This window comes from Gossypium raimondii, chromosome 12 (genome assembly GCF_025698545.1).
Source record: "Gossypium raimondii isolate GPD5lz chromosome 12, ASM2569854v1, whole genome shotgun sequence".
NCBI classification, from domain to species: domain Eukaryota; kingdom Viridiplantae; phylum Streptophyta; class Magnoliopsida; order Malvales; family Malvaceae; genus Gossypium; species Gossypium raimondii.
This window is the reverse complement of record NC_068576.1, coordinates 7240775-7267396: the sequence shown is the minus strand read 5'-3', so window position 1 is coordinate 7267396 and position 26622 is coordinate 7240775. Positions and strand designations below refer to the sequence as shown.

At 35.3% G+C, this 26622-nt stretch overlaps 4 protein-coding genes across 4 annotated transcripts; 1 reads left to right on the top strand and 3 right to left on the bottom strand.

Annotated features, from left to right (window-relative positions):
* Positions 1-1858: 1858 nt before the first annotated feature.
* Positions 1859-4686, bottom strand: LOC105763089 (pentatricopeptide repeat-containing protein At3g57430, chloroplastic). The gene has a single exon (XM_012581166.2). The coding sequence runs from the start codon at positions 4666-4668 to the stop codon at positions 2071-2073; it is 2598 nt and encodes an 865-aa protein (XP_012436620.1). The 5' UTR covers positions 4669-4686; the 3' UTR covers positions 1859-2070.
* Positions 4687-5060: 374 nt separating this feature from the next.
* Positions 5061-7124, bottom strand: LOC105763088 (cationic amino acid transporter 5). The gene has a single exon (XM_012581165.2). The coding sequence runs from the start codon at positions 6968-6970 to the stop codon at positions 5213-5215; it is 1758 nt and encodes a 585-aa protein (XP_012436619.1). The 5' UTR covers positions 6971-7124; the 3' UTR covers positions 5061-5212.
* Positions 7125-10362: 3238 nt separating this feature from the next.
* LOC105763086 (UDP-glycosyltransferase 43) lies at positions 10363-12035 on the bottom strand. Its single transcript, XM_052624745.1, has one exon. The coding sequence runs from the start codon at positions 11933-11935 to the stop codon at positions 10448-10450; it is 1488 nt and encodes a 495-aa protein (XP_052480705.1). The 5' UTR covers positions 11936-12035; the 3' UTR covers positions 10363-10447.
* A 2039-nt stretch (positions 12036-14074) lies between these two features.
* LOC128035436 (uncharacterized) lies at positions 14075-15614 on the top strand. The gene is made up of 2 exons (XM_052625176.1): positions 14075-14657; positions 14746-15614. Exons 1-2 carry the CDS (start codon positions 14654-14656, stop codon positions 15612-15614), a joined length of 873 nt encoding a protein of 290 aa, XP_052481136.1. The 5' UTR covers positions 14075-14653.
* Positions 15615-26622: the final 11008 nt, after the last annotated feature.

Here is a 26622-nt window from a genome sequence, read left to right as displayed (position 1 = left end):
CCCGCAAGCACCCACCTCACCCATATCTAACGCCCATCTCAACCATGCTCATTGCCTCTTATCTCAAAAAGGACAGGCCTAAGGATGCTCTCAAAGTATACAAATGGATGCTCAGGCCTGGCTCTCCTTGTACTTGTATGGTTGACAAGTCTGCCTATGGGATTTTGGTTGGTGGGTTGTGCGCCAGAGGCTTGGTTCTTGAGGGCTTGATGGTTTTGAGGGATATGCTGAGGGTCCGTCTTTTGCCAGGGGAAGGTCTCAGAAGAAAGGTAGTTAGGAGTTTACTGAGAGAGGCTAGGGTTAGGGAGGCAAAGGCATTGGATGGACTTTTGCCTTGTGCTGGGGATCTCAACAAGGTGTTGGATTTTTTGGATCACCATATTGGAAATTGGTCGAACTAGCTAGTACCAGGTATGCGATTCTTACATATGCAATTAGGTTTTAATTCTTAAGTGCAGAGTGAGTTGAAAAATAGCACCAGAAATTGTTCATAGAGAAGAGAAGTTATCCGGGCGTTGGGCATTAAAGAGAATGATCAGTACTTGGGAAATCTTATGAGATGTAGAAAATATCATGTCAATGTATCCTAAAGATAAGGACCCTTTTTTTTTTTTTTTTTTGAATCATTATAATTTGATCATTTTGCTCTGAATTCTTTGTAGCATGCCTAATCCAATTAAGAGGAGAGAAGATGTTGGTTACTTGTTGAGCATTCATACTTAAATTTTTTTATAGTAATTTTCTTACTTTTCAGATTTGGATATGTGAATTTTTCAAGTTTAGTTTTGACGAGAGTCCTTGTATACAAAGTTTAGCATCTGCATTAGTCTTGTAAGACTTTGAACATGATTAATTTGATATTAGTTTTAGTCTATTTTAGAGATACTTGTTCTCTTAGATCAAGATATAATAATATTGAACTTGTGCATATTTGAGGCTTTGTAAACATAAATCTTGGAGACTTTTGAGTTGTTTTTGATTTAATGTTATGCTTGTTGTGGGATTCATCTCATGTGTATCTGTCACCTCGATTAATGAGGCTTGACAAAAGAGTGGTATCCAAGCCAGGTTTAGTGATTCTATGTTTCTTAGGATTCTTACTCCGATAATTATTTTGTTTGGCTTTGAATTTTGTTATGAGTAGAAATTGAGGTGAAATTGATAAAAGAGTAATGATAAATTGCAAGCGATGGATTCTTGATGTGAGTAGGTTAAGGTTAAGTTTGTTATATGGTTTTCATCTTTTGAAGATCTTAATAAACTGAAGTTATATTTAAAATTTTGTGAAATTTTTATGAGTTTTGCTTATTGAGTTCCGATAATCTTTAGCTATGATCTCGATTGTATCTATTCAGGGTCAAAAGAACGAGCATTTAGAATTGTCAGGAGATTATACACTTGTAGAGAACAATTATTGTTGTTTTGAGGTTTTTGACAAGGAGTAATAAATTAGATTCTTAACCTATAGAGATTTAGGAGTTTTATGGTTGGTATTCAGCAAACCTTTAATCACTGGTGTAATTATATTTTTGTTGAGATTAAAGTTTGTAATATAGAGGTGAGAAATGATTGTTAGAGCTTAAGGTATTTATGTACCAGGATTTTGTCATTGCCCCTACGTAGGCTTATATCAAAGTATTCTCTTTTGGGTATTCACTGGCCTTTTAAGGATTTCTCACCCATAGTTCACCTCTCTTGGTGCAAACAAATTATCTCTCATTTAAGAGAGTTGTTTTTGTAACACAAGTACCAATTGGGCTAGCGAAAGGAATTTCTTAAATGAGAGGTATTTGGTTTGATTGTGAGCTTACTATAAGTAGATACTCTGATGTGGATCTTAATTAAAAGGCACTGACAGTTTGTTTAAGGTTGACAGTTGAGAGAGTTCTTAGTACTTCTTATTCCATAAATGAAAGCTCATAGCTTTTTCATTGAACCATTTTTTCCATATTAGAAACATGAGCTGAGAGCCTTAGAATGCAGAAAATATTGTGGAAAAGTATTTTTTTAGATAGTGTACAGTCTCAGAGGAATATTACTCTTGAGAGCAAAGTGATTCAGGGAACATTTTCACCAATAATCTCCACAGGAACACCTTCCATCCCTGAACTGATGAAACCTCCTCACATCTCTTAGGATTATTTCCCTATCTGTTATCCTTGAGATGTATTTAGTAGCCTCATGGCAATCATTACAAACTCTAAGGTTCTTTGCAACTCTAATTGTGGTACCAGGAGGGCTGTTGAGAATGCCAAAGACTATTGCTAGTTTCTCACTATGCCCACAAAGCAAAGTTTCTTTCTCCTCCTCATCAACATTATGTAGAACACAAGAAGTATCAGGCACATACCCTTCCTTTCTCATCTTTTCTGACAGTATTTCAAGGAATCCATATAGTTGCCCGCTTTGTGGGTGTGATGCATCCCCAGCTATAAACTTATGAACCTCATCATCGAACTCAATCCAGCTACACCCTGGTTCTTTTTTTACCCCCATTTCTTTCATCCTCTTCCGAATATCTGTTGCCTTGTCCCATAGTTGAGCTGATGAGTATATGTTGGATAGTAAAACATAGTGGCTTGCCACATCAGGTTCTAGGTGGAAGAGATTCCTAGCTGCAATTTCACCGATTTCAACTTTTTGGTGGATCCTGCAAGAACCAAGCAAACTACTCCAAGCACCTGTCTTATCCAATTCCAAGGGCATGTCATTGATCAATTGATATGCTTCCTCAACTTGACCTGCTCGACCAAGCAAATCGACAATGCAAGCATAATGATCTGCTGTAGGTTCGACCCCATACTCATCCTTCATACGATAAAACAAGTTTTGGCCTTCTCTTACCATCCCCGAGTGACTGCATGCGGCAAATATAGCAATAAAAGTAACTTTATTAGGCTTGACTTCCTTGACCATACAGTTGAATAACTCCAAGGCTTCTGCTCCCTTGCCATGCATGCCATAAGCCATAATAATTACATTCCAGGTAATTAAATTTCGACAGGGAATGGTGTCAAACACTTTTCTGGATGTGTTCAGGCAGCCACATTTTGCATACATATCTACCAATGCACTCCCAACCCCAACATCTGATGCTAACATGTTTCTTATGGCATATGCATGGATCTCTTTTCCCTTTGCCAACGCAGCCAGTGTGGCACAACCTGGAAGGACTGTCATGAGAGTTATAGAATTAGGTTTAAGGGGGATTCTTTTCTCATGCTCATAAGAACTTTCATTCTTCTCTTGATCAACTCTTTGCATTTCATGTAGCAGAAGAAGTGCATTATTATGTTGCCCGCAAATAACATAACCAGTTATCATTGTATTCCAAGACACAATATCTCTAACGTCCATGTTGTCAAATATGGTTTTGGCAATTTGTATGTTCCCCATTCTAGAATACAAATCCATAAGTGCATTTTGCACATAGTGGTCTGTCCCCAAACCTCTCTTCAGTACGTATCCATGAATCCCTAGTTTGTGAACAAATGCTTCACTGCGCACGCATGCAGGCACAATGCTGGCCATTGTAGTGGCATTGGGACAGAGCCCAGCAGCTGCTTCCATTTCAATGAAAAGCATCAAGGCTTCCTCATCAAATTCATTTTGCGCATACCCAGTGATCATAGCATTCCAAAGAGCAGTTTTTTTCTCTGTGGCATAATCAAAAACTCGGCGACCACTGTGAACCTTTCTGCAATTGCAATACATATCAACCAAAGCGCTAGCAACAAAAGAATTGTCAATCAGAATATCATGTCTCAATGCATACGCATGAAGCTGTTTCCCAACTTCTAAGAGCTCCAAGTGTGAGCAAGCAGGAAGCACGCTTGCAATTGTGACACCATCAGGTTTGAGACCTTGAAGAACCATGCGGTGTAATAAGAGTAATGCTTCTAAAAACATATCATTTTGGGACAAGGAGCTCAACATGGTGTTCCATGATACTAAATCGCGCTCCTCAAACAACTCAAATACCACCTTGGCGTCGTTGAGATGTCCTAGCTTGGAGTACATGGCCATCAATGCGTTATTAGTAAACGTCTTGATATCTCCCATTCTCAGGCTGTATCCATGAAGCTGCTTTCCTAGACGTAAGCCATGATGCCTGGGCAAATTCGAACAAGCATGTGCAATGCTCACCAACGTAAATGAACTAGGCTCGACATCATCCAGCAGCATTAACCTAAAGGCCTCTAAAGCGGTCTCCCAGTCCTCAAACCGACACAAGGCAGAAATGAAGGAGTTCCAAGAAACGGTATCTCTGTGGGATTGGGGAATTCTTTCAAACACCTTGTAGACATCGGAAATGTCCCCACATTTACCGTAGACATTGAGCAGAGAATTGGCCACGGGGACGAAGGAGGTTCCATAGCCATATTTGAGAACGTGAGCATGAATCTGGTTTGCCAAGGGCAAGTGTTGAAGAGCGGCAACGGCCTTGAGGATAGCGGGGAAAGCGAAGTGATCAGGTAGGATACCGGAGGAAGTCATGTTGACATAGGTTAAAATGGCTTGGTGGAATTGGTTGGACTGGGTATTGGCTCTGAGAGATTGGGTCCATGATTGCCGAGTGAGTGAGTGGGTTGTTGTGGGGATGGATTGGTGGGTTTGAAGGGAAGGGATTGAAGTTGGAGGAGGAGAATACAGGAAAGGGGAGGACATTTGCTCGTTATTGCCGTTGTGTTGTTATCCACAAGCAGGATTGAATTTGGCTGGTTATATAGTATCTTGGAGTACCAGGCCCAATTGGATCTGGTATAAGGCCAGTTGACGTTTCTATCTATATTTATTTTAAGTTTCTAATTAAATTGATATCACGAGTTAACCGAAAACCGAAAACGAGCTCTATTAAAAATTATTAAAATATTTTTATATATATAAAATAAGTTAAATTATTATGAGGGTATTTTTATTTATTTTATATATATGAAATAAAATAAATTTAAAATATTAACTTACCTTTTCAATTAAAAATTTTATTATAGACTTTTAATAAATATCTATTACATAATATTCTTCTCTTAATTAAGTGCATCATGCATACAAGTAGATCCTTTTAGGGATTCTAGTAAGTATATTTTATTTGATCTGAAACGTAAAACACAGGGCTTTTATACAGATTATGAAGAATCCTGCTTAAGGACGAGACCATATAGATAGAGATGGTGGAAGGAATACAAACAAGAAGAGGAAAATAAGGCAAGGCCTAAGCTTTCTCCTCTTTATCTTCATCTTCATTCTTAACCTTGAGGGAATCTAGTTTTTGTTGTTGATGGGCCATATCATAAGTTGCATGGACACCAACGAGAATGTAGTAAACCAGCATTGCCACCGTACAGATTCCGAACCTTATAAAAGCTGGAGGTCCCAAAGACCCCATGAGGAAGATATTTATTGCAACTGACAAAGATGGAAGCCATGGAACCAGTGGGACCCCCCAAACTTTTGGCGTCCTCTGCTGTGGCAGAAATATTGATACCCCCATAGTCCCCAGGAACCAAAGGGGAATTGTTACAACGTATCCCACCCATCCATTAGGCCTTAGTCCCCAGTAGGCTGAAGTTCCCATTGAGGAAGCAATGATAACCAGCAGGAATATTACAAGCTTCAGCTGGTTTATTCCTGGTGTGACTTCCCTCACATAGTATCTCCTCACAAGTAGTGCTACAGCCATCATCATGAATATGAATAGAGTGCTCACAGATAGCAAGCTTGCTAAGACATCCAAGCTTGAGAAAAATGCAATGAGACCACTTGAAATGGTCATCAAAAGCGTCGCGTTTATTGGTGTTCCAGTCTTTGGGTGGACAAGCGCGAACCATGGTGGGATCATGTGTGCTCGTGCAATATGAGTAGTATATCGTGCCTGCCCAAGGGCTCCTACCAGAAGGACAGTGGTCATCCCCTTAAGAGCACCAAGCGCTACAAGATACTTGGCCCATTTCATTCCAACACTCTGAAATGCCGTAGAATAGGCGGCGTTTGGGTCTATCTCTGTGTATTTCTGCATCATGCTTAGGGACAATGCCATCAAGCAATATACGACAGTGATGATTGACATTGATCCAAGTAATCCTAATGGTATGTCTCTTGAAGGGTTTTTTGTTTCTTCAGCCATGGTAGCAATGCTATCGAATCCACCATAAGCAAAGTAAACAATAGCCGCTGCTTGGAAGATCCCTTTGGCTCCATGGGGTAAAAAGGGTGTCAAATTTGATGTGTTGGCATGAGCAAACCCAGCAATTAGCACGAACAAGATCACTAAAGTGTTCAGTGCAGTGGCTATCCAATTCAATTGAGAAGTTTTCTTTGTGCTAATCATTGCAATGGTTGCAGCAATTGCCAAAACTGCAACTGCAATCGGGTCCAAGAGATAATTTCCCTTAGGGATACGAAGTGAGTCGGGCTGACGGTTTAAGAGAGTGGCGAAGTAAGAAGTCCATGCTCTGGCAACAGCTGCACCTCCAACAATGCTTTCAAGAAGTATATTTCCAGCAGTGATGAAGGCCACAAAATCTCCTAATTCAATTCTTAAATAAGCAAATGACCCACCTGCCACAGGGATCTCTACTGCAAACTCAGTATAGCAGAATACAGAAAGCATTGCTGAAATACCTGAGGCAACATAGGACAAGACAATGGCAGGTCCAGCATGATGATGAGCTTCTTGGCCAGTGAGCACGAAGATGCCTGCTCCAATAACCGACCCAAATCCAAACCAGGTAAGATCCCACCAAGTGAGGCAACGTTTCATGTCATTTTCACTTTGTTTACGAAGTTGTGTTATCTCGTTTGCATCATCCGAGCGGCTTAGAAGGCGGTCATTGAATCGGGAATATATTTGTGAGAGTGCAGATAGGTAGGTGTTCCAATTTTGGAATGATTCTTCAGGCAAGAAATCAACTTTGCTCCATCTCCAGTAAGGTCGTTGTTGAACCTCATCTTCTTTCCCAATGTAACTCATTGCTTGGTTTTCTTTTTTCTCACAGCTTTCACCAATATCAAGGGTAGACTAGTGATAATACGGTGTAGTGATTTTGTCTTTAGTATGAATTTGTAACTCAATTATAGACCAATGGATCCTTGAAACGGTGACATTGTCACCACAACTTGCCATACTAGTTACTGATGTTTTGGAGTGTTTCGTCCTCTTTCCATACAGCATCAACGGTAAGATAAGAGCATGCTGTGTCGTTTGATTCACGTCGTTGACTTGCCTTGCCTGGCCTAGTCTGCCTGCTCTGCATTAAATCCTATTCCTGTTTCTAGTCATTTGTAACCGGTTCGCATCAAGATTCCAGGGGCCCGCTGTTTGATTCGGTGTTCAAATTTTGGTTAAAACTGAATTAATAGACTCAACTGATCTAATTCGGTTAATTGGTCGGTTAACCAATCTAATTTGGTCGGAGATCGGTTAATAATTTTTTGAAAGTTCGGTTATAGATTAATTCGGTTCGAAATCGAGTAATTAACCGAATTAATCAAACTTAATAATTAATAATATAAATTATATGTAGTTTTAATTCAATCAATTCAGTTTAATGAATATTATTAATTTATATTTTTATATGTTTCATACTTGTTTAACCAGAAAAACAAAAACATATAAATTTCGGTTAATTCGGTTGACCGACCAAATTAATCGAAATATTTTGGTTTGGTTAATTTTTTTGAAAACATTTTAGTTTAGTTAACGGTTAAAGGATTAAAAAGTTTGGTTAATATAAGTTTGTTTCGGCTAACCATTTAAACACACCTAATCTCTGTAACGATTTTTAATTTTTTTTAAGGAAAACATGGTCCAAATCCGTACCAAACGTCTGACGAGCTTTAACCAAATAGTTTATTATAAAATTATTGAGTATTCATATTTATTTAAAATATGTGTTTATATGTTAACATGAATAAAAATTTTAAAAAATATATACTTTGCATTCTAATTCATCATATTTTATTTTTACTTGAAAATAAATAAAAATTATAGCATTCGGAATTATGTTATACATATATTTATTAAAAGTTTATATAAAATGAAATAAAGTTTTAGTAGAAATAAATTTAAATGTTTAAAAATTATGGTGTCTTAAATTCAAATATGAGTCATATAAAAGGCAAAAGTATTTTCATAATAACATAACTTAATTTAATAAATATATTTTACTCATTTTGATGCTCAATTTACTCCTAACATCCAAAAGTATAAATATGTATTATTATTATTAGATCATGTTTCATGATTTATATTCCAATTTGTGTTATTTATATCTCGAATTAAGTAATAAATAAATATTTTAAAATTTTGCATTACATAAAATTTAATAAGATTAACAAAAATATTAAAAAAACATTGTATAGCAATTATTTAAATTAGTTATTTTGAAAAATTATTAATAAAACATTTCTTACTATTTGAAACATTTACATCATTCCAAACTTCTAATCATTTTTTTAATTCTAAAATGATTCTAATCTATTTCATAAGACAATTTTATTTTACCAAAATAAAATTTACCAAGTAATAATTATAAATTTTTATCCTATTCTTACCCAATAATTATTCTCTATTAGTATGGGTCACTCACGCTTTGTGATAGTCTGATTATTTGTTTGTGTCAATTTATAGGGTAAAAATTCAAAGATTAAAATATACTCTAAGTAAGGTTTTTAGAATCGGACAACGATCGAACTGATTAAGCCACTGATTCATACGATTTGATTAAATAAATCAATGAAAATTTATAGAAATAGAAAATCGGTTTAATTAATGTTTTAGTCTAGTTCAATTGTCTTATACCAATTCGTGAGTCAACCAGTTTGATGTCTCTCTTTAAACCAATACGCCGACCGTTTCCTTGTTTGAGCAGCCAGTCTGGTCCAGTTCAAACAACCATGACCCTAGGTCTCTACACTTCATACATTTCATTTTCAAAATTTTGATCCCTACTTTTTTTTTTATATTTAAAATTTTACTTTTAAATTATATATAATCGCGTAACATCTTAATTGAAAGTCAACAATATTAATTCTTTCAACTAATTTATAATATTATTAAAATGTAAAAATCAAATTATGTAAAAAAAATTAAAGTCCAAGATTAAAGATATTAGAAGGTACAGAATTTATATATATATAAAGCATGGTGAGGGAGTAGGAAGGTGACCTCTAAATAGATATTCGTTCCATAAGCCCAGAATATTCAAACTTCAAAGTCAAGCATGCCCACAGTTCCACGAGAAATGGTTGCAAGTTGATATTTGCTACAATTGTTAAGCTATTGGAGAGCGTGAGATTCAAGCACTAAAGCCATTTAATTTAGAGTAAAATTTACTCTTCATCAAGTTTATTTTTAAAATTTTAATTTTTCTACTTTTCAACTTTTAAACTTTATGTTCAACCGATATCACTATTAATATTTTTATATTGAATTCAGAGCTTATTACAATATCATTTTTTAATTACATAGCTACCAAGTAAGTATTTTATTTTATTTCAAAACATCACACTAACAAATTTACCAAAATAAAAAAATTACCAAGGTTAACAAGTACACCTGAGTTTTGAAATTTAAGAAGTAGAGTTAGAAATAAAAGTACATGAACTAAGTTCCAAATTTATGAAAAGTACAGGGACCTATGGTATATTTTAACCTTTAATTTATGCTTCTTTTGTTTTATGTTTGCTATATAAAAGACAACATGATTGATCACTATCTTCATCGCTGGCCTGGCTCTTATCTATCAAGTTCAATTTCAACACCTTCAACGTCATCCCGTAGATAACTACAAAGATAAATAAGTTTTGGTTTTCTTTTTGGCCCTCTGAATGAAGGGCTTATTTATCTGAGGGGCCTTAAACTTTTTTTCTTTTTCCAATTTAATTGAATTCAAAGTATCATGATCTCCACGCCTTCAGCATTTTATTGGTGACATGTAGTAGCAGCTTTAACACCAGCCGACTGTTGGGTTCATTAATTGATAAATATATATATATATATATATATATATATTTGCATGGTAATTTTCAGATGATGAGAATCCTAACATTTTCTTTCACATCCTCACAGTTGCATGCTTATAGAGTATAACATCTTACATGATGCAAAATCCTACATCTATAACTCGACTAGTGAGCAAAATTTGTGACATGATAGATAACAAGTATACTGAACTTATTGTTAAAGCCGGTGGCGATGGAAGCTTCCAAGAACTTTGTACTTGAGCTACGATCATATATGTTAGCATCTGTAGGTCAACAAAAGTGCTATACCACTGCCTAGCATTGTTAAATCTAATGCCAAAAATATCAAAACATGGCAGTGCATGAACCAGAAGTTGTGGATGGTTAAATGGCTGCATCTACAAATAAAGCATTTCAATAAATATAACCATTGTGAGAAAGTGACCACAATACATTTGTAGCTAGTTCTGTCTTTCCAAACGGTTCAGTATTTCACCTCAGAACCTTGTATTCTACAGCTAATTTCCTGAATTAGGGATGTTAAGGATTTATAGGAGGAACCGTTTTCCATCAGTGCCATCCTACTCTTGGCCTCCATTTCCCTTACCTTGGCCTTCACTTCATCTTCTCCGTCCATCAAACGCCTCAACCCTCTTTCTAACTCCTCAGCCACTACCAAATCACTACCCTCCCTGTAATCCAACCTTATCTCCACACCCAATCCCAGCTCTTTCACCAACTCAAATGCATTCATTTGTTGCTCCGCATACACTGGCCATGTTGCAATAGGAACCCCGTGCCATACACTTTCCAATATGGAGTTCCACCCACAGTGTGATACAAACCCTCCAATTGCTTGGTGGCTCAATACTCTCACTTGCTGAACCCACCCACACACAATCCCCAATCCAGCCGTCCGATCCAGAAACCCCGCCGGCAAAGCAGCCTCTACATTGGTGTACTCACCTGGGAGATCTAATTTGCCTTTGGGTGGCTCGCGGATGGACCATAAAAATCGATACCCAGAACTCTCCAACCCAATTGCGATCTCTCTCAATTGGGGTCCTTCTAGACTCCCCATGCTCCCGAAGCAGAGGAATACCACTGAAGAGGGAGGCTGTTGATCAAGCCATTCCATGATGGAATCCTGTTGCTGAGCTCCATCCGGATGCCATCGGGACGCTCCAGCATGATCCAGAATCGGACCCACTGGGTAAACTGGAGGTAACCCACTGATGGATAGCGACTCAATGGCATGGGGCTCCAGTTCAAGAAACGTGTTTACTACGATACCTATTGTCTCTGTGTACCTGCGTGCGTTCTCTAAGAAACAGAAATAACCATCCTTGTTTCTCTTTAGCACATGGGAGGGCAACATGCTTGGGGGCAAAGGTTTAGAAAAAGTGGGGACGATCAACTCCACTGCAGAGTCTTTGGGAACGATAAACCCAGACTGGGAGTCGGAGTCAACAAAGTCGACAGCTAGTTGTGTGTCTAGCGCTGGCAAATGAAGCATAAACCCCAAAAAGCTGGCTGGAGAAGCAAAGAAGAGATAGCAAGGAATGCCAAGGTCTTGGGCAACATCAATCATGGAAGTAGTAAACATGTCAACAAAGAGAGCAGCAACAGAAGTAGTTGACATGAGGGTGGAGATGGCGTGCTTGGCGTGGGGCTTGTGCTTGTCTATGAGGAGGGATGTGTAACCCAAAGAAGATTGGTACTGATCAGGAGTGGGAGGTTGAATGGTAGGGAGATGGATGAAATTGACATGAGAGTGAGAGTGAGAGATAGCAGTGGCAAGTGATTGAGTGTAAAGGTTGACGATGGTTCTCTCGGGCACCGTGATTATGAGAAGGGTAGCGGAGAAGCGAGGGTCATGACGAGTTAGGTGGTGGGCGAATTCGACGGTAGGAACCAGGTTGCCGATGGAAGGAGTGGAGATGAAGACCGCCTCATATTTATCCATGGCCATGGCCACGGCCACTCAGGCTTTGCCTTTTTTCTGTGTCTCAGCTTTAATTATTTATTACTATGTATATCAGATAAGATAATATGACTGTCTAGTCTTGAAAACTGCTAACATTGTATTTCGTTACTTAATATCTTCCCTTAATCAACTTGGTTTTTAAACCATTTTTGTATTCTTTTTACGGGTTTTTTACAAAATAATATAAAAATTAAAATTACCAAAATGTTATAAATTTTTTATTTACCAAAATATATATAATTTTTTATTTACCAAAATATATAAAAAAACAAAAAACAAAAAAAAAAGAAAAAAAGCTGGACTGATTTGACAACTCCACAGGACAAGGAACACTCATTGGCGGCACCAAACAAGGAACACATTGGCGGCACCAAACAAGGGTTCCTGTTGGCATGCACCACTCGTGTTATAAACACGAACTCTGTCCATTGAAACAAGAAAAATCGGAAGAAAAGAAAAGAAAGAAGAGGTGGTTCGGAAAAAAGAGAAAAGAGAGAAAGAGAAGAGAAAATCAGGTATTTTTTAAAAATAATTGATTATGTTATTGTTATTGTTTTGTATAATTTGTATTTTTTTGTTTTAGTTTAGTTATTAAGATTAAAATCAATAAAACTCAAATTAATAGTTTTAGTTAGGTTTTATTATCAAAATATTACAAAAAATAAAAATTTATAGTATTATTATTATTATTATTATTATTATTATTATTATTATTATTATTATTATTATTATTATTATTATTATTAAGATGTTACTTAGTATTATTGTTAGTAAAAATTAGTATTATTTTTATAGTTAGTTATTAATAATTTTAGTTAGTATTATTTTGTATATAAAATTATTAATATTATTATTGTGTTAGTTATTAGGATTAGTGGTTAAATGGCTTTCATGTACAAAATTGAATATTGAAACATTAATTGTTTTTATTTAAGTTATTTATTATCCGTGCGAGATGTTTTACGAGATTTTGTTTATTTTTGATGATTAAATATTGAAGATGGATGCTAAGTTTTTTGTATGCGTTTATTTCGATGAGTCATCTTGACAACAAGTGTTGGATGTGTATTTGAATGTCGACAACAAATAGCAATGAGATTTAATAGAAATGTCTCGTTTGATGAAATGAAGGCAATGATTAATGCAAAAATTTTAAGGCGTTGTGGGAGAAGGATAGTAAAATTTTCTACAAGTTTCCGTTTCGACAAATCCGGTCAAATTCGTCAAAATGGAACTTGCGACAACGAAGACGTTGAGACAATGGTCGATCTCTCTGTGGGAACAGGGAGTGACAAGAATGCACCGATTCACTTATTTCTTTGAGTTAGTCGGTATGGAGCAAAATGCATCTGATGAAGAAGACGGGGCTGAAGAACCGCGGATGGTGGCTCCAATATCATACGTTGATAATGAATCAACTATGGGTGGGATCGGTATCGACCTGAATATTACACCCGATGTTGATATGGTTGGTGGTGAAGAAGAATGTGGTTGCGAAGAAGAAGGTGGTGGCGATCGTTGGGATGAAGAGGTCGATAGTGACGGTGATCCCGATGTGGACGATGTACCTGATGATATCGACGATGAAGACATTAACGCTTCTTCGATCGGGGAGCGATCGACATATTTTGATACACAATAATCTGGGCCACACATGTCGCTCATAGACCCGACGCAGCGTATGTAGCTGAGTTCCCAGAGTACCCTGAAATAGTTCATTGTCACAGGCTGGCCGTAACATCTGATGATGAGGAGTTATTCATAGGCGGAGATTCATTTGTAAAGAAGAGTGCGTATATGCCATTAAACGATGCAACATGAATATATCGATTGATTATAAAGTCACGGTGTCTACTCAGACAATATATGTTGGGGAGTGTTGGAAGGCGTGGAAGGTCGCAATTGGCGAGTCTGAATCGCATTCATTAAAAGTTCTCAGATGTGGGAGATACGAAAATTTGTTGGTCCTCATACATGCACATCAACACGTATGACAAAAGATCATGGAAAACTTGATTCAAAAACAATCTGTACGTGTATCATGCCAATGGTGAAGGACATGCCGACCATTAAAGTTTGATGCTCGATTGCGAAATGCAAGCACGATTCCAGTATCGAGTCTCATATCAGAAGGCATGGATTGCTAAATAGATGGCGATGGAGCAACTGTATGGAGATTACGATTCATCGTATAACGAGCTTCAAGGTTGGATAGCTGCTATGCGGGAGTATGTACCGGAGACTGTGATTGAGTTGCAGACAAGGCCATATTACGGCCCGGATGACCAGTTACAGCCGGCAAAAAGGATTTTCCATCGGATATTCTGGACGTTCGATCCATGTGTGCGGGCATTTCCCCACTGCAAGCCACTTGTGCAGGTAGATGGGACCTGGCTGTATGGAAAATATACACATATCCTACTTCTTGCAGTTGCTCAAGATGGCAACAGAAACGTGCTCCCGATAGCATTTGTTATCGTAGATAAAGAGAACATGGAGTCTTGGGAATTCTTCCTCACAAACCTGCGGAGGTATGTTATTAGCAACGATAACATTTGCATCATCTCCGATAGAGGAAAGGGTTTAATTGCAGCAATCAGGCGTTCCGGTGTGCCGTGGTGATCCGTTTACTGCATCCGTCACATTGCGGCTAACTTACACAAAGATTACAAGAATGCAGACTGGAAGAGACAAGTCGTGGCAATGGGTAAATGATAACCTTATATTTTCAATATAAGTTGTAATGTTTCATGTTATGGACTTACTAGAACTTATTTTTCTTAATACGTATGCAGCGTACGAGTTAGAGCCACATATGTTCCGGCAAAAAATGATTCGACTTGAGAGTGACATGGAGGGGCAGACAAACACATCTTTCCGACAATGGTTGAGCACAATGGAGCCGTGGCAATGGGTTCAAATTTTTGACGAGGGCTTTCGTTATGGCCAAATGACCACAAACTTAGTCGAGGGGATCAACGCTGTTTTGTTAAAAACACGTCATCTTCCGATTGCATCTGTATTTTCTGCTACTTTCTACAAGCTAGCTACTTTGATACCAAGAATGGGTCAGCAGCAAGTCGACCAGATTGAGGCGGGACACGTGTTTGTCGAACATGTCAGGGATACAATGGTCGCAAACCGTCGGTTGGCGAGGTCAATGAATGTAGAAATATATTCACGACGACTGGAAACATTTCGAGTTATTGAGAGCATCAGTCGTCGACCTGGTATACCAACTAGGTCCTACGGAGTTGATCTCCGGAACCGACGGTACGAGTGCAGAAGATTCGAAACACTTCATTATCCCTGTGCGCATGTCGTGGCAGCGTGTGCTAAAGTTAACGTCAATGTTGAACAATATGTCGATGATGTGTACAATCTGGAGCGCACATTGCGTGTCTGGGAAAATGAGTTCCCCGTCTTGCCTGACCTATCAACGTGGGAGGTACCTTTGATGACTTTCGAGCTTCTCCCAGACAGAGGGCTGCGGAGGAATCCGAGAGATCGTCCGCAGTCAAGCAGAATCCATAATGAAATAGACATCAGGGAGAAGTCTGACGGAAAGCGTTGTGGAATATGCAGGTTAAGTGGTCATAGTCGGAATAAATGCCCTAACCGAAACTTTCATGTTAGACAGTCGTCCGGATCGGGTCGTAATTGACCTAATATTGTAAAATTTTTATGTGTAATGATAAAAAACTATACAAATGGTTATGATTACATTGTATCCAAATTAAGTTATAAAATAGTATATGGCGTTTGGAATTATTAATATTATATCGAAAATAGAGGCATATAACCTTAAATTAAGCTTTAATATAATGCAACTTTAAAATAATTATATTGGTAAAAAGAAATTGAACAATAACCATGGCCCAGCATGATGCAGATCCCATGGCACATGTTTGTACATTAACACGTTTGTATTTTTTTGTAATATTTTGATAATAAAACCCTAACTAAAACTATTAATTTGAGTTTTATTGATTTTAATCTTAATAACTAAACTAAAACAAAAAAAATACAAATTATAAAAACAATAACAACAAAATAATCAATTATTTTTTAAAAATAACTTCTTTTCTCTTCTCTTTCTCTTTTTCTCTTTTTTCCATGACTTCTTCTTTCTTTTCTTTTCTTCCGATTTTTCTTGTTTCAATTTGGGCGGTGTTCGTGTTTATAACACAGTGGTGCCGCCAACAGGAACCCTTGTTTGGTGCCAACAGGGAACCCTTGTTTGGTGCCGCCAACAGGTTCCTTGTTTGGTGCCGCCAACAAGTGTTCCTTGTCCTGAGGAGTTGTCAAATCACCCGAGATTTTTTTTTTTTTATATATTTTGGTAAATAAAAATAATTATATATATTTTGGTAAATAAAAAAATTTATAACATTTTGGTAATTTTTAATTTTTTTATATTATTTTTGTAAAAAACCCTCTTTTTACTGAATTTTCATATTTTTCTCAGCTTAAATTTAAATTATTGTAAAATAAATATTTTTAGGCAATATTTCAGGTTAGTTAACTTATTTGGTCAATACCGGACTTAAAGTAATTTTAACGATTTAATTAAGCGTGCAAAACACCTCTTTTTAGGCCCAAAAACATAAAAAAAAAAACGACTGCCAAGTCATAACACAGGAAGACAAGCTCTAGATCTCACAATCGAAGTGTGTGTCGCGACATGCACTAGGTTGTGTCGCGACACAGGCTGACAAAGGGTAAAACTAAAGTGAGGGTGTTTTCACCTGCACAATCAATATTTAGTGTAATTAAGGCCTGTATTTGATCTAATTAAGTAGCTACTTTTGCCTATAAATAGGAGGTTTACGGTTAATTAGAAGGTCACAATTTTGGAGGCCACAAATTAGATTTTAGGAGTAGATTTAGTTTTAATTAGATTTTAAATTAGGTTTTATTTTATTTTATTTTATTTTCAAAATAATTTATTTTCTTGCTCTTTTACTTAGATTTGATTTGAGCCCAAAACTTTGTTTTTAAGTATTTTTCTATTTTTCTTACACTTCTTGTTTGTCAACGACAATCTCTTGTTAGCTGTTAAAGGATTTCGTGGATCCAAATGCATTCAGCTTATCAAGTGGAGCAATTTCTATCATTCTCTCGTTTTAATTTATTTGTGTGTTTGTGCATGTTGAATTAAATTTATAGAATATGGAAATTGTGTTCATGAGTGGCTAGATCTTTAGGGAGATTAATGAGCAGATGTAGGAGTAAATTAAGAAAGAGTTATAGTTTTTCCATAGAGTTATTTGGCATAAATACATGTGTGTTTAAACCCTAAGATTGACGACCCTAGGAAGTAATCTAGTATAAACAAGGTCGAGAGATAAATTTACCAAGTAAATTATGGATTTATCCTGGTCAGGAAAGTGAGGTCGAGAGATAAGTGTGTACTAGTCGATTAGTTAATTAGTAGAGGCCGAAAGGTAATAATGGTTAGTTAATAACTAATTACCTAATAAAACCCAAATTTTGAAATTAATTGCAACCACTGAAGCGAGTTAATCTTCTGCCTGTTAATTGAGAAATTTTCATTTGTTAACTTTTTTTTGTAGTTTAGTTTTTATTTTACAACCTTAATATTTAATATTAATTATCGTAATATGATTTTTAGTGATTACTATTTAGACTTACTAGTGCAGATAATATATTTATTTTTAATTCAACCTCCCTTAGGTACAATCATCGGAATACTTACTAATATTATGTTGTAACACTAAACTATATTACAATTTGATATGCTCGCTTATAAATACCACACTTACTCTCTCTATATATTTTTGCACGATTTTTACTTTAAACGTTCACACATTGTGAGGCAGCCAGCTTCCCATGTAGTATTCTTGATTGAAACGAAACTACATTACAAAGACATGGAAATAGTTCGGCGGTTGTGTGGCTTTACGTGTGGGATTGAAGTTGGTTATTGTGGTGCGCCTACGGCACTACATGTTGGTTAGATGACTATCCCCATTATAAAGTTCAGCACATTGTCCATTCGGCACTGAGCTATTTTGTTGAATACTGGTTAACGTCCAATAAGGGTGTGGCGATGAGAGATCGCCAGTTTAAGTTTGAGGTCATTTGGATGTTGGAACAAGAATGTGAAGCTTTAATTCGGGATACTTGGAATGCTGGTAATTTATCAGTGCCCTATAAACTTGAGCAGATGGGGAGGTTTTGCACCTTTACTGTAACAACTCAAAAGTCAGTGGAGTCGAAAACAGTGGTTTTGAAATGTTGTTTTTTTATGATAGAATTAGTGAATATTATTTATTAATATTTACATAGGTATTATAATATTATATTGATGTTTGGTCTAATAATTTTAATTATTTGGAAAGTTAGACAATGCACAAGTGTATCGGTTCTAAAGTCAGTGGTTTTGGAAATTGAGGTATCGAGACCTTGTTTCCATAAATCGGACTCATAAATATTTTTATTAAATATTTACGGAGTTATATTACAGGCAAATCAAATTTCGGTTAAAAAAATTTATCGAATTAGCATTAAATTTTAAGTATAAGGACTAAATCGCGCAAGAGTCAAAAGTTAAATTATAATTCAATCGTAAAGTAAAGCATAGTTAAGGGACTTATTATGTAATAAAACCGTTAGTTAAATGGAAGTGGACGGCAATAGGAAATTTTATATGGAAAATGTTATAAAAATAAATTATTAAAACATAAGTTAAAATTTAAAATTTAAAAGTATAAAATATGTAAAGTGAAAAGAAAGAGAAATGAAATTTTCTTCATTTCTTTCTTTGGTCGTACCATTAGAGAAGGAGAATAAGAAACTAATGGCATAGGGCTTGATTTTTCAAGCTTAAAATTAGTTATACAATTTAGTCATTTTCTTCTAATTTTTATGTTTTTGAAATTTTAGTATCTCAAACTAGCTAACCCATATTTTATTTTTCTGATCTTTGCTTAAGATTGAAGATGTTATCATTGTTGGTTAGTTAAAGTTTTAGGGACTAATTTGATATATTTTTAGGTTAAAAGTGAAAAATAACTAAATTGTGAAGTTAATAGTTGATTTTGAGCAATAGGGACCAAATTACAAAAATTTTGAAATTTAGGGGTAGAAATGAGAAATAGGAAGTTAAATTTAGCTTAGAGTGAAATTGATATAAAAATTCGGGATTAAATGTGAAAGTTATGTTAGTTTCGATTTTAGGGACTAAATTGATTAAAATGTAAAAGTTGCATTAATTAGTAATTGAATGTGAAATTGTATGTATATTGATGAAATATGTTGTTTATTTTATTTCGTAGCTAACGTCGACCCAGATTCCTCGAAAAAAGAAGGGAAAAGACAAGGTCGTTGACGAATAGCTCAGAGTTTACGGTTTATGTTTCTATAACTTGAACAACTTCAGTTGATGCATTTATGAATTTATTGCATGGGAAGATCATAAGGTAAGTTATAAATGATAAAAGGAGTTGAATTGATTTGATTCAAATTTATTATTGTGATGAGGATAAAAGTGAATAGTTTTGGAAATATCGTATAATAATATAAATATGAAATTGAATATGTTTTGAGATGTGATATATATAAATATAATTGTGTATATGTATATAAGTATGATGGATGAAATAATGATACGAATTGGGACATTTATTATAAATGAAATTGAATAGAGGATACCGGAGTTAAGTCCGAAATGTGTATATAATATTGAAGTGATAAAATTATTTTGATTGTTATAAGGAGAAATGCATATATGTTACAATTATGTTAGATAGAATTATTATAGTAAATCAAATTGTAATATTAAATGGTGCATTATGACATGTAGCTTTTCAACATTAGTTTGCATTAGATCTTGTTGTTAAGTCATGCATTACATAATTTATATTATAATTTAATATTGAATATAGAAATACCGTTGAGTTATACTCAGCGTACATTATCGTTTGCTCGTGTGTGGGTTAGGTTTATTTAGTTCGTACGTGACTCAGCATCCACCAACAATCCCAAACTCAAACATTGATGAAGTTCTTATTTTGATGATGGCATGTACCTAGAGAGTCTTGAGTTTTAAGTGTTAGTTTTATAGTTGATGGCTAGTTGAATCTTGTTATCCTTATAGCTATGTGAATAAGTAAGGTATTTTGAAAATGATCAAATTGTTAATAGATTGGAAGATGTGTTCTTTGGTAATTGCCTAATGTGGTCTTGAATGAGTTGATTTCATGCTTGGCTTGATGATTGATGATTGCTTGAAGGTGATTGATAGGAATGGTTATATTGAAAATGTCTTGCTAAAGTAGTATGGTTATATACATATTGGTTAATTAGTTGAGGAGTTAATATGTTGGATGAGTTGTTGGTTAACACATAGTTGTGAGAATAATGGTTTGATCTTGCAATGGTTGATAATGCTTTGTATATGTTTTATAAATGAAATTGAATGTTTAGCTAATGATGTAAAGGTACCATAATGGTATAATGGTTAAATATTTAGGGTGGTTGATTCTAAGGATGTATTTGGCTTGGATTTTGATGTTTTTGAATTGTTGGGTGAAATAGTATGTATTTAAGTGATTTAAGTTGTACATGAATAGGTATGCCTTAGATGATGTTTTGCATGCCCTTATTTATGTCTAGGTAAGTTTAGGTAAGTTATATGCATAAGTGGACCATTTAAGAGAGATTTTTACCATTTTTGAACTCAAGTACCGATATTTTTATATTTGGTATCAATACTTAATTATATGAACAGATTTAAAACAAACAAGATGCCAAAATGGTATCGATTTTATTTGAGTACTAATATTTTTCATAAAATATCGATATCATAAAATAAATATTGATACCCTTGTTTTGCAAAGAAAATAGAATTATACTTTGGTATCGATTTTCTATAAAGCATCGATTCAGTATCGATTCAGTATCGATACCAACTATGAATTTTCAATATTGACTGTTAAACTTTAAAATTTTACAATTAGGTCCTTGTAGAATTCAAATTTTGTAATATGTCTGATTATACGTGATTTAATGATAAATAATTGAGATTTTGTTTAGTATTTGTTGATTGTTGGATTTTGTTGTAGCATCTTACTACTCGGGTCCGATGAACAGGCCGGGTAAGGGGTGTTACACTTGCGGTCGATCTTTACGATAGAGGAGATCTTGTTTGAACAAGTGCCTTCAAGCGACTATTGAGCATTTTCGCTCTCGACTAGTGTGTGTTGATGTGTTATGCAACCTAGATGAATTGCAACTATACTTAAGTATAGAAGTTTCGCGGGATGAGATTTATTGAGAGCAACAAGCAAGGGTCAATTGATTGAAGTTAGGAGGTCATAATTTTGCTTTCTTTAACAAATTTGCTTTTCAACAACGCCAAGTTAATAGGGTTCTCGATATTGAGAATCGTATTGGTATGTGGGTGGAGAGTGATGTAGAGGTTGCCTAAGTAGTTGTCAACTATTTTGTTCATTTGTTCACTTCTCACAGTTGGATGGAGTGCAATGGTGCATCTCGGCTGAGGCTAATGCCAGTCTTCTTCAAGATTTCACACATTCGAAGATTGTGGAGGGTTAGCGTGACATGCATCCTGCAAAAGCACTAAGGCCAAATGGTTTGCTGGCTTGTTTTTGCACATCTGCTGGAAAGTAATTGGTGGGGATATTATTCAGTTTTGTCTATCTATACTAAATAGATGTCAAAATCTTGCTAGTTTTAATCACACTAACATTGTCCTACTTTTGAAGTTTACGAAGCCTCGAGATATGGGCAATTTCACCCTATTAGTCTTTGCTTTGAGTTATATAAGACTATAGCCAAGGTTTTGGTTAATAGATTTAAAGGTGTGCTTGGTTCTTGTATCGATGATGGTCAAAGTGCGCTTGTGCCTGGGCGTTTAATTTCTGATAATGTCTTGGTGGGTTTTGAATTGATACATTCTCTCTGTAATCAACATTCCAGTAAGGTGGGAAGTTCGGCCGAAACTCGATATAAGTAAGGCTTAGGATCGTGTAAAGTCTTTCGTAGAGAATATGATGCTTCGTTTGGGTTGATCTAGTTATGCATTGTGTTCAAACAGTGACTTATTCTATGGTGGTAAACGGATTGAGTTATGCACACTTTTCTCCATCTTAGGGCCTTTGGCATGGGAACCGTTTATTGCCTCAACTATATCTCGTGTGCTGAAGGTTTTTCTATATTGTTTAATGCTTGTGTGATCGAACCTAAACATGTCATTCGTCTAATCGAAAATGAGCAAATCGATTGAAAGACTAATATGTCGTCTATCAAGTCCAATTAGGGAGATGCCTTGTCTTCGTTATTGAAATGGATGACTCCCAAAAGATAAAGACATAGATGTGGCTAGCTAGACTCATAGTATATCGGACTGGATCCAAGAACAATAGATCCTGAATTCGTTTATGGATTTATTCACTTGTGACGTTCAATGTGTGACATACCTTAATCCTGAGTGGATGACGGACTATGTATGCGTGACTCGTATACTTTGATTTAAGTAAAAGACTGAATTCAAATAGATAAGGAACCGAAAGCTGGTGCATTGGGTATACGACTTCTGTAGTATGTAGTCTCATTCACAACAGTGGAATTCATAGCCCGAGATATGGGTAAATGATATCCTCTCATTGGCATTACATGGTAGATGAAAAGTAAACAAAGCCACGGGTTGTTCATTTTTGTGGAATATTAAATTATTTAGAATCAAGAAAGGTATTGGTTTATTTATAAAAAATTATTGTTATCAAGTTAGATTATGTGTCTATTACACAAGAGGTAGAAATAAAAAAAACTTATATATGTGCTAGAAAATACTAATTAGTTTATAGTTATGTGAGTGAATGTATGAATCATGAATGAAAAAATTTTCCCTACTACTATTGGTGGATATTATACGTTTATCCCTTTAGAAACTCTATGGATTTAATTCTCCTTTTATTTATGCTTGAAATTTTATTTAATTGGGGATTTTTTGGTTTGTTGTTTGATTGGCAGCAATTTTAGCTTTGAAAGAGGAATCAATGTATTAAAAACAACAAAAACAACAGTGAAAAGTGTTCCTAACCTCAATTATACATGTTCTGTACTTCAAGTTAGAGGAATCAATTGAATGGAAGCAGTCCTGCAATTTTTGAGCCAATTACAAGTTTGCAAGTTGTTAACTTTTCTTTCAATAAGTTAAGTGGTGAAATTCCAAATGAGTTAGGCTAAAATTGTTGGAGTCTAATGCATCTCCATCTTGCAAGTAATGGGCTTTCATATTCAATTTCATCCAACTTGGGTAACTGGGGAATTTCTTGGGTGGACTTGTACCGCCGACTTTGGGGGATGGTAAGCGGTTAAAATTGTTCGAAACTACCTGAGAGTATTGTAAAAATTTTCGGTATCCATGTCTTTTGGCTGCCAAATGTGAATTTAGAAAGCATTTTCCCGCAGACTTGAGGTCATGTTCTATCTTGAAAATGCTGAGTGTAGCACAAAACTTCTGAACTGGATAAATACCTGCGTCCTTTGGTAATTGTAAGAACTTGTATTTCCTTGATTTGAGCTCCAGTAACTTGTCTGGGTCGTATTCAGTATCAGCCAAAATTCCTTGTTTGGAAATATTTCAAGATTTTCTCATGGTGAGGGCTCTAATGGCTCCTTGAATTTGTCAATGTCATATATGGATCTGGTTGGATTAAGTTTTTTAGTTGAATGGGAACAATTTTGAAGGTAATATTTTTGTATATTCTTTTGATCCTTGTCTAAGGTTGGATGGTTCGATCTTTGATGCTAGCAACAGTAAAATCGTAGGTGAACTTTTTTTAAACATGGGTCACACTTGCAAATGCTTGAAATTTTTGAGTTTAGTGAGCGATGAATTTGTTGGCTCAATTCCTACATCATTCACTGACATAGTTTCTCTGCTTAAGCTTAACCTTAGTGGAAATAGATTGCAAGATCATATTCCGTCATATATTAGAGAGATGAAGGAGATAAGGTACCTCTCGCTTTCTAATAATAACTTTTTAGGAGTGGTGTCTCAGGATTTAGTTTAATTGTCATTTTTAGAACTCGTTGATTTACGATCACAACTTATTCTTACGGTCCTCTGATTTACGATCATGACTTTCGGTTTTCTAATAGCCCGCTAATTTACGATCACGACTGTCATTTTTAAAGCTCACTGATTTACGATCACAACTTATTCTTACTGTTGACACCATTTTTTGGATGGAAAACGGGGTCGACTTGGGTTTTGATGAAAACGAAAAAAACGGGAGTCGCCACCAATCCTTTTTGATGAGGTGTGATTGGGTCACCTCGTAAAAGTGGTTGTTTTTAATAAACGGTTTAATTTTATTAAAACAACAAGTTTGGTCCACGAAATTCAGAAAAACGGGTTCGGGAGTCGGTTACGCATGAGGAAGGATTAGCACCCTCGATACGCCCAAAATTGGTACCTAGTTGATTACTTAATGTCTTAATGTCGAAAATTGAAAACTTTGAAGAATTTTAAAAATACGATCCTTGTATTAAAATATTGAAATTTTTTGGGAAAATGGGCATATTTTACGTTAATCGAGAAAAAGGCATCATATCCAGTAAGTTAGGACACAATGTCTCGAATTCTCAATGCGCGAAGGAATGCCGAAAATTTAAAAGATATTTACCTATCTCGAATTTTAAAAAAGGATCATGACCAGTAAGTTAGGACACGATCTTTTTATTTTCGAGATCGTTTAAAATTTCAGTTTGAAAAGATTCGTGTATTTAAATTTATTGTGAAAATCGAAACCCAGTAAGTTAGGGTACGACCTCCCCAAATTTAAACACGAAATTTTGCTTATTCATATAAAATCATAATTTATGCATCAAATAAAATTAATCTAACACGAAATAAAATACGGTGTTAACACTCGTAATGAAACAAAAATGAATGTGATGATGTAAAAATAATACGAGCAATAACAATATAAAAAAACAAATCAATATCATACCAAAATAACAAGTATATGAACAAATAAAATTAAAACATCCTAAAAACGTAAATAAATAAATAAATAAATAAAATGAATAAAATTTTAAAAATATAAAAGATATATGTATATGTATATAAAAATATGAAATGTCTAAAATATAAGAGTATGTGTATACATGTATATTTAATAATAAAAAGTGTGTATGTATGTTGCAGAAATGTATGCATATGTATATATATATATGCTTTGAAATTATAAAATAAAAAAACTTTTATATGTATGTATATCTATGAGTTATAAAATATATGCATGTATATACATGTATTATAAACGTATAAGTGTACACATATATGTATATATACATATAAGGTATATAAATAAAATATAAGTATGAATATATATATAAATAAATTTAAAAAATATACGTATATATATATGACAAAAGTATGTATATTATAAAATATATACATGTGTATATAGATAACAAAATTTGAAGTTTAACAAAGTATAAATAAGTAAATAATAATTAATAGTAATAATAATAGCATCTAAATTTAATGAGAAAATAACCAAAATAACAAAGCAAAAAGGGACTAAATTGAATTTAAAACAGGACTTTGGGGGAAAATCCGCAAATAAATAAAGGGGAAGGACTCCTATGAACGCGCGCATAATGTGGAGGGACTAAAAGGGTAATTTTGCTTCTCCTCCAAAACGATGTTGTTTGAATAGGGACCCAATTGAAATCAATAATAAAACAAAGGGGCAAATTTAAGAATGTACAAAATCTGATTGAAAACATTAAGAACACGGAGGGGCTAAAAGCGCAATTAGCCCCTCCGCTAAGAAAACACGCGGATCCTTGGCAGGCGGGTCAGGTGGATCGGGTCTAAAGGCTAAACGACGTCGTTTTAGGGCTATGGCGCCAAGCCGTAAACGACGCCGTTTAGGAGGGGTATAAAACTCCAATTTTTTAGCAAAAATTCATTCTCTTCCACTCTTCAGAAAAAAAAAACAAAACATTCTCTCAACTCTCCCTCTTCTCAGTCCCTTTTCCGGCCAGGGTTCTGGCGAGCCACCACCGTAGCGCCACCGCGCCGGCCACCGTGCACGGTGGCCGTAAATTTCAAAAAAGGGTAAAAATTTTATTTTTTATTTAAAAACTCTTGTACTAATATATATATTGTTGTTAGAAGAGAAAACAATAAAAAAAGGACTAAATGCGTAAAAAGTGAAAAGTCACCTTGAAGGTTTTTTTTTGTTTTTATTTCTGGAAAATGTTACAAAAAGAAAAAGAAAAACCAGCCCCCCTTACAAACATAAAGATCGGTCCTCCCCATTTTAGATGTTTGAATGGCTTTTTTTATAGCCATTGTTACAACTTGTTCTATTTCTTCTTTTCTTTTCTTTTTTTTTTCTGTTGTGTGTTGTTGCTACCTTCTTTGTTTGCAGGGTGATGGACGAGCGGCGCAAGTCAGAGGCAAGTGGCCGAGGTGATTGACGGTGGCAGAGACCAAAGGTCAAAGAGGGCGGCGCCTAGGGTTTCAGTCTCTGCAACCCTAGGTAGATATTTTTTGGGAAGGATGGGCTAGGATATTGGGCTGGTTTTGTAATTGGGCTTGTGGGTTATTGGGTAGGTTAGTTGGGCTTGGTTTTGCTGGGTTAGATAAAGGGTTTATTGAT

Excerpts from the sequence above, each read along its gene's own strand:
- LOC105763089 (XM_012581166.2), bottom strand. The coding sequence starts at position 4,668 with ATGTCCTCCCCTTTCCTGTATTCTCCTCCTCCAACTTCAATCCCTTCC.
- LOC105763088 (XM_012581165.2), bottom strand. The coding sequence starts at position 6,970 with ATGAGTTACATTGGGAAAGAAGATGAGGTTCAACAACGACCTTACTGG.
- LOC105763086 (XM_052624745.1), bottom strand. The coding sequence starts at position 11,935 with ATGGCCATGGATAAATATGAGGCGGTCTTCATCTCCACTCCTTCCATC.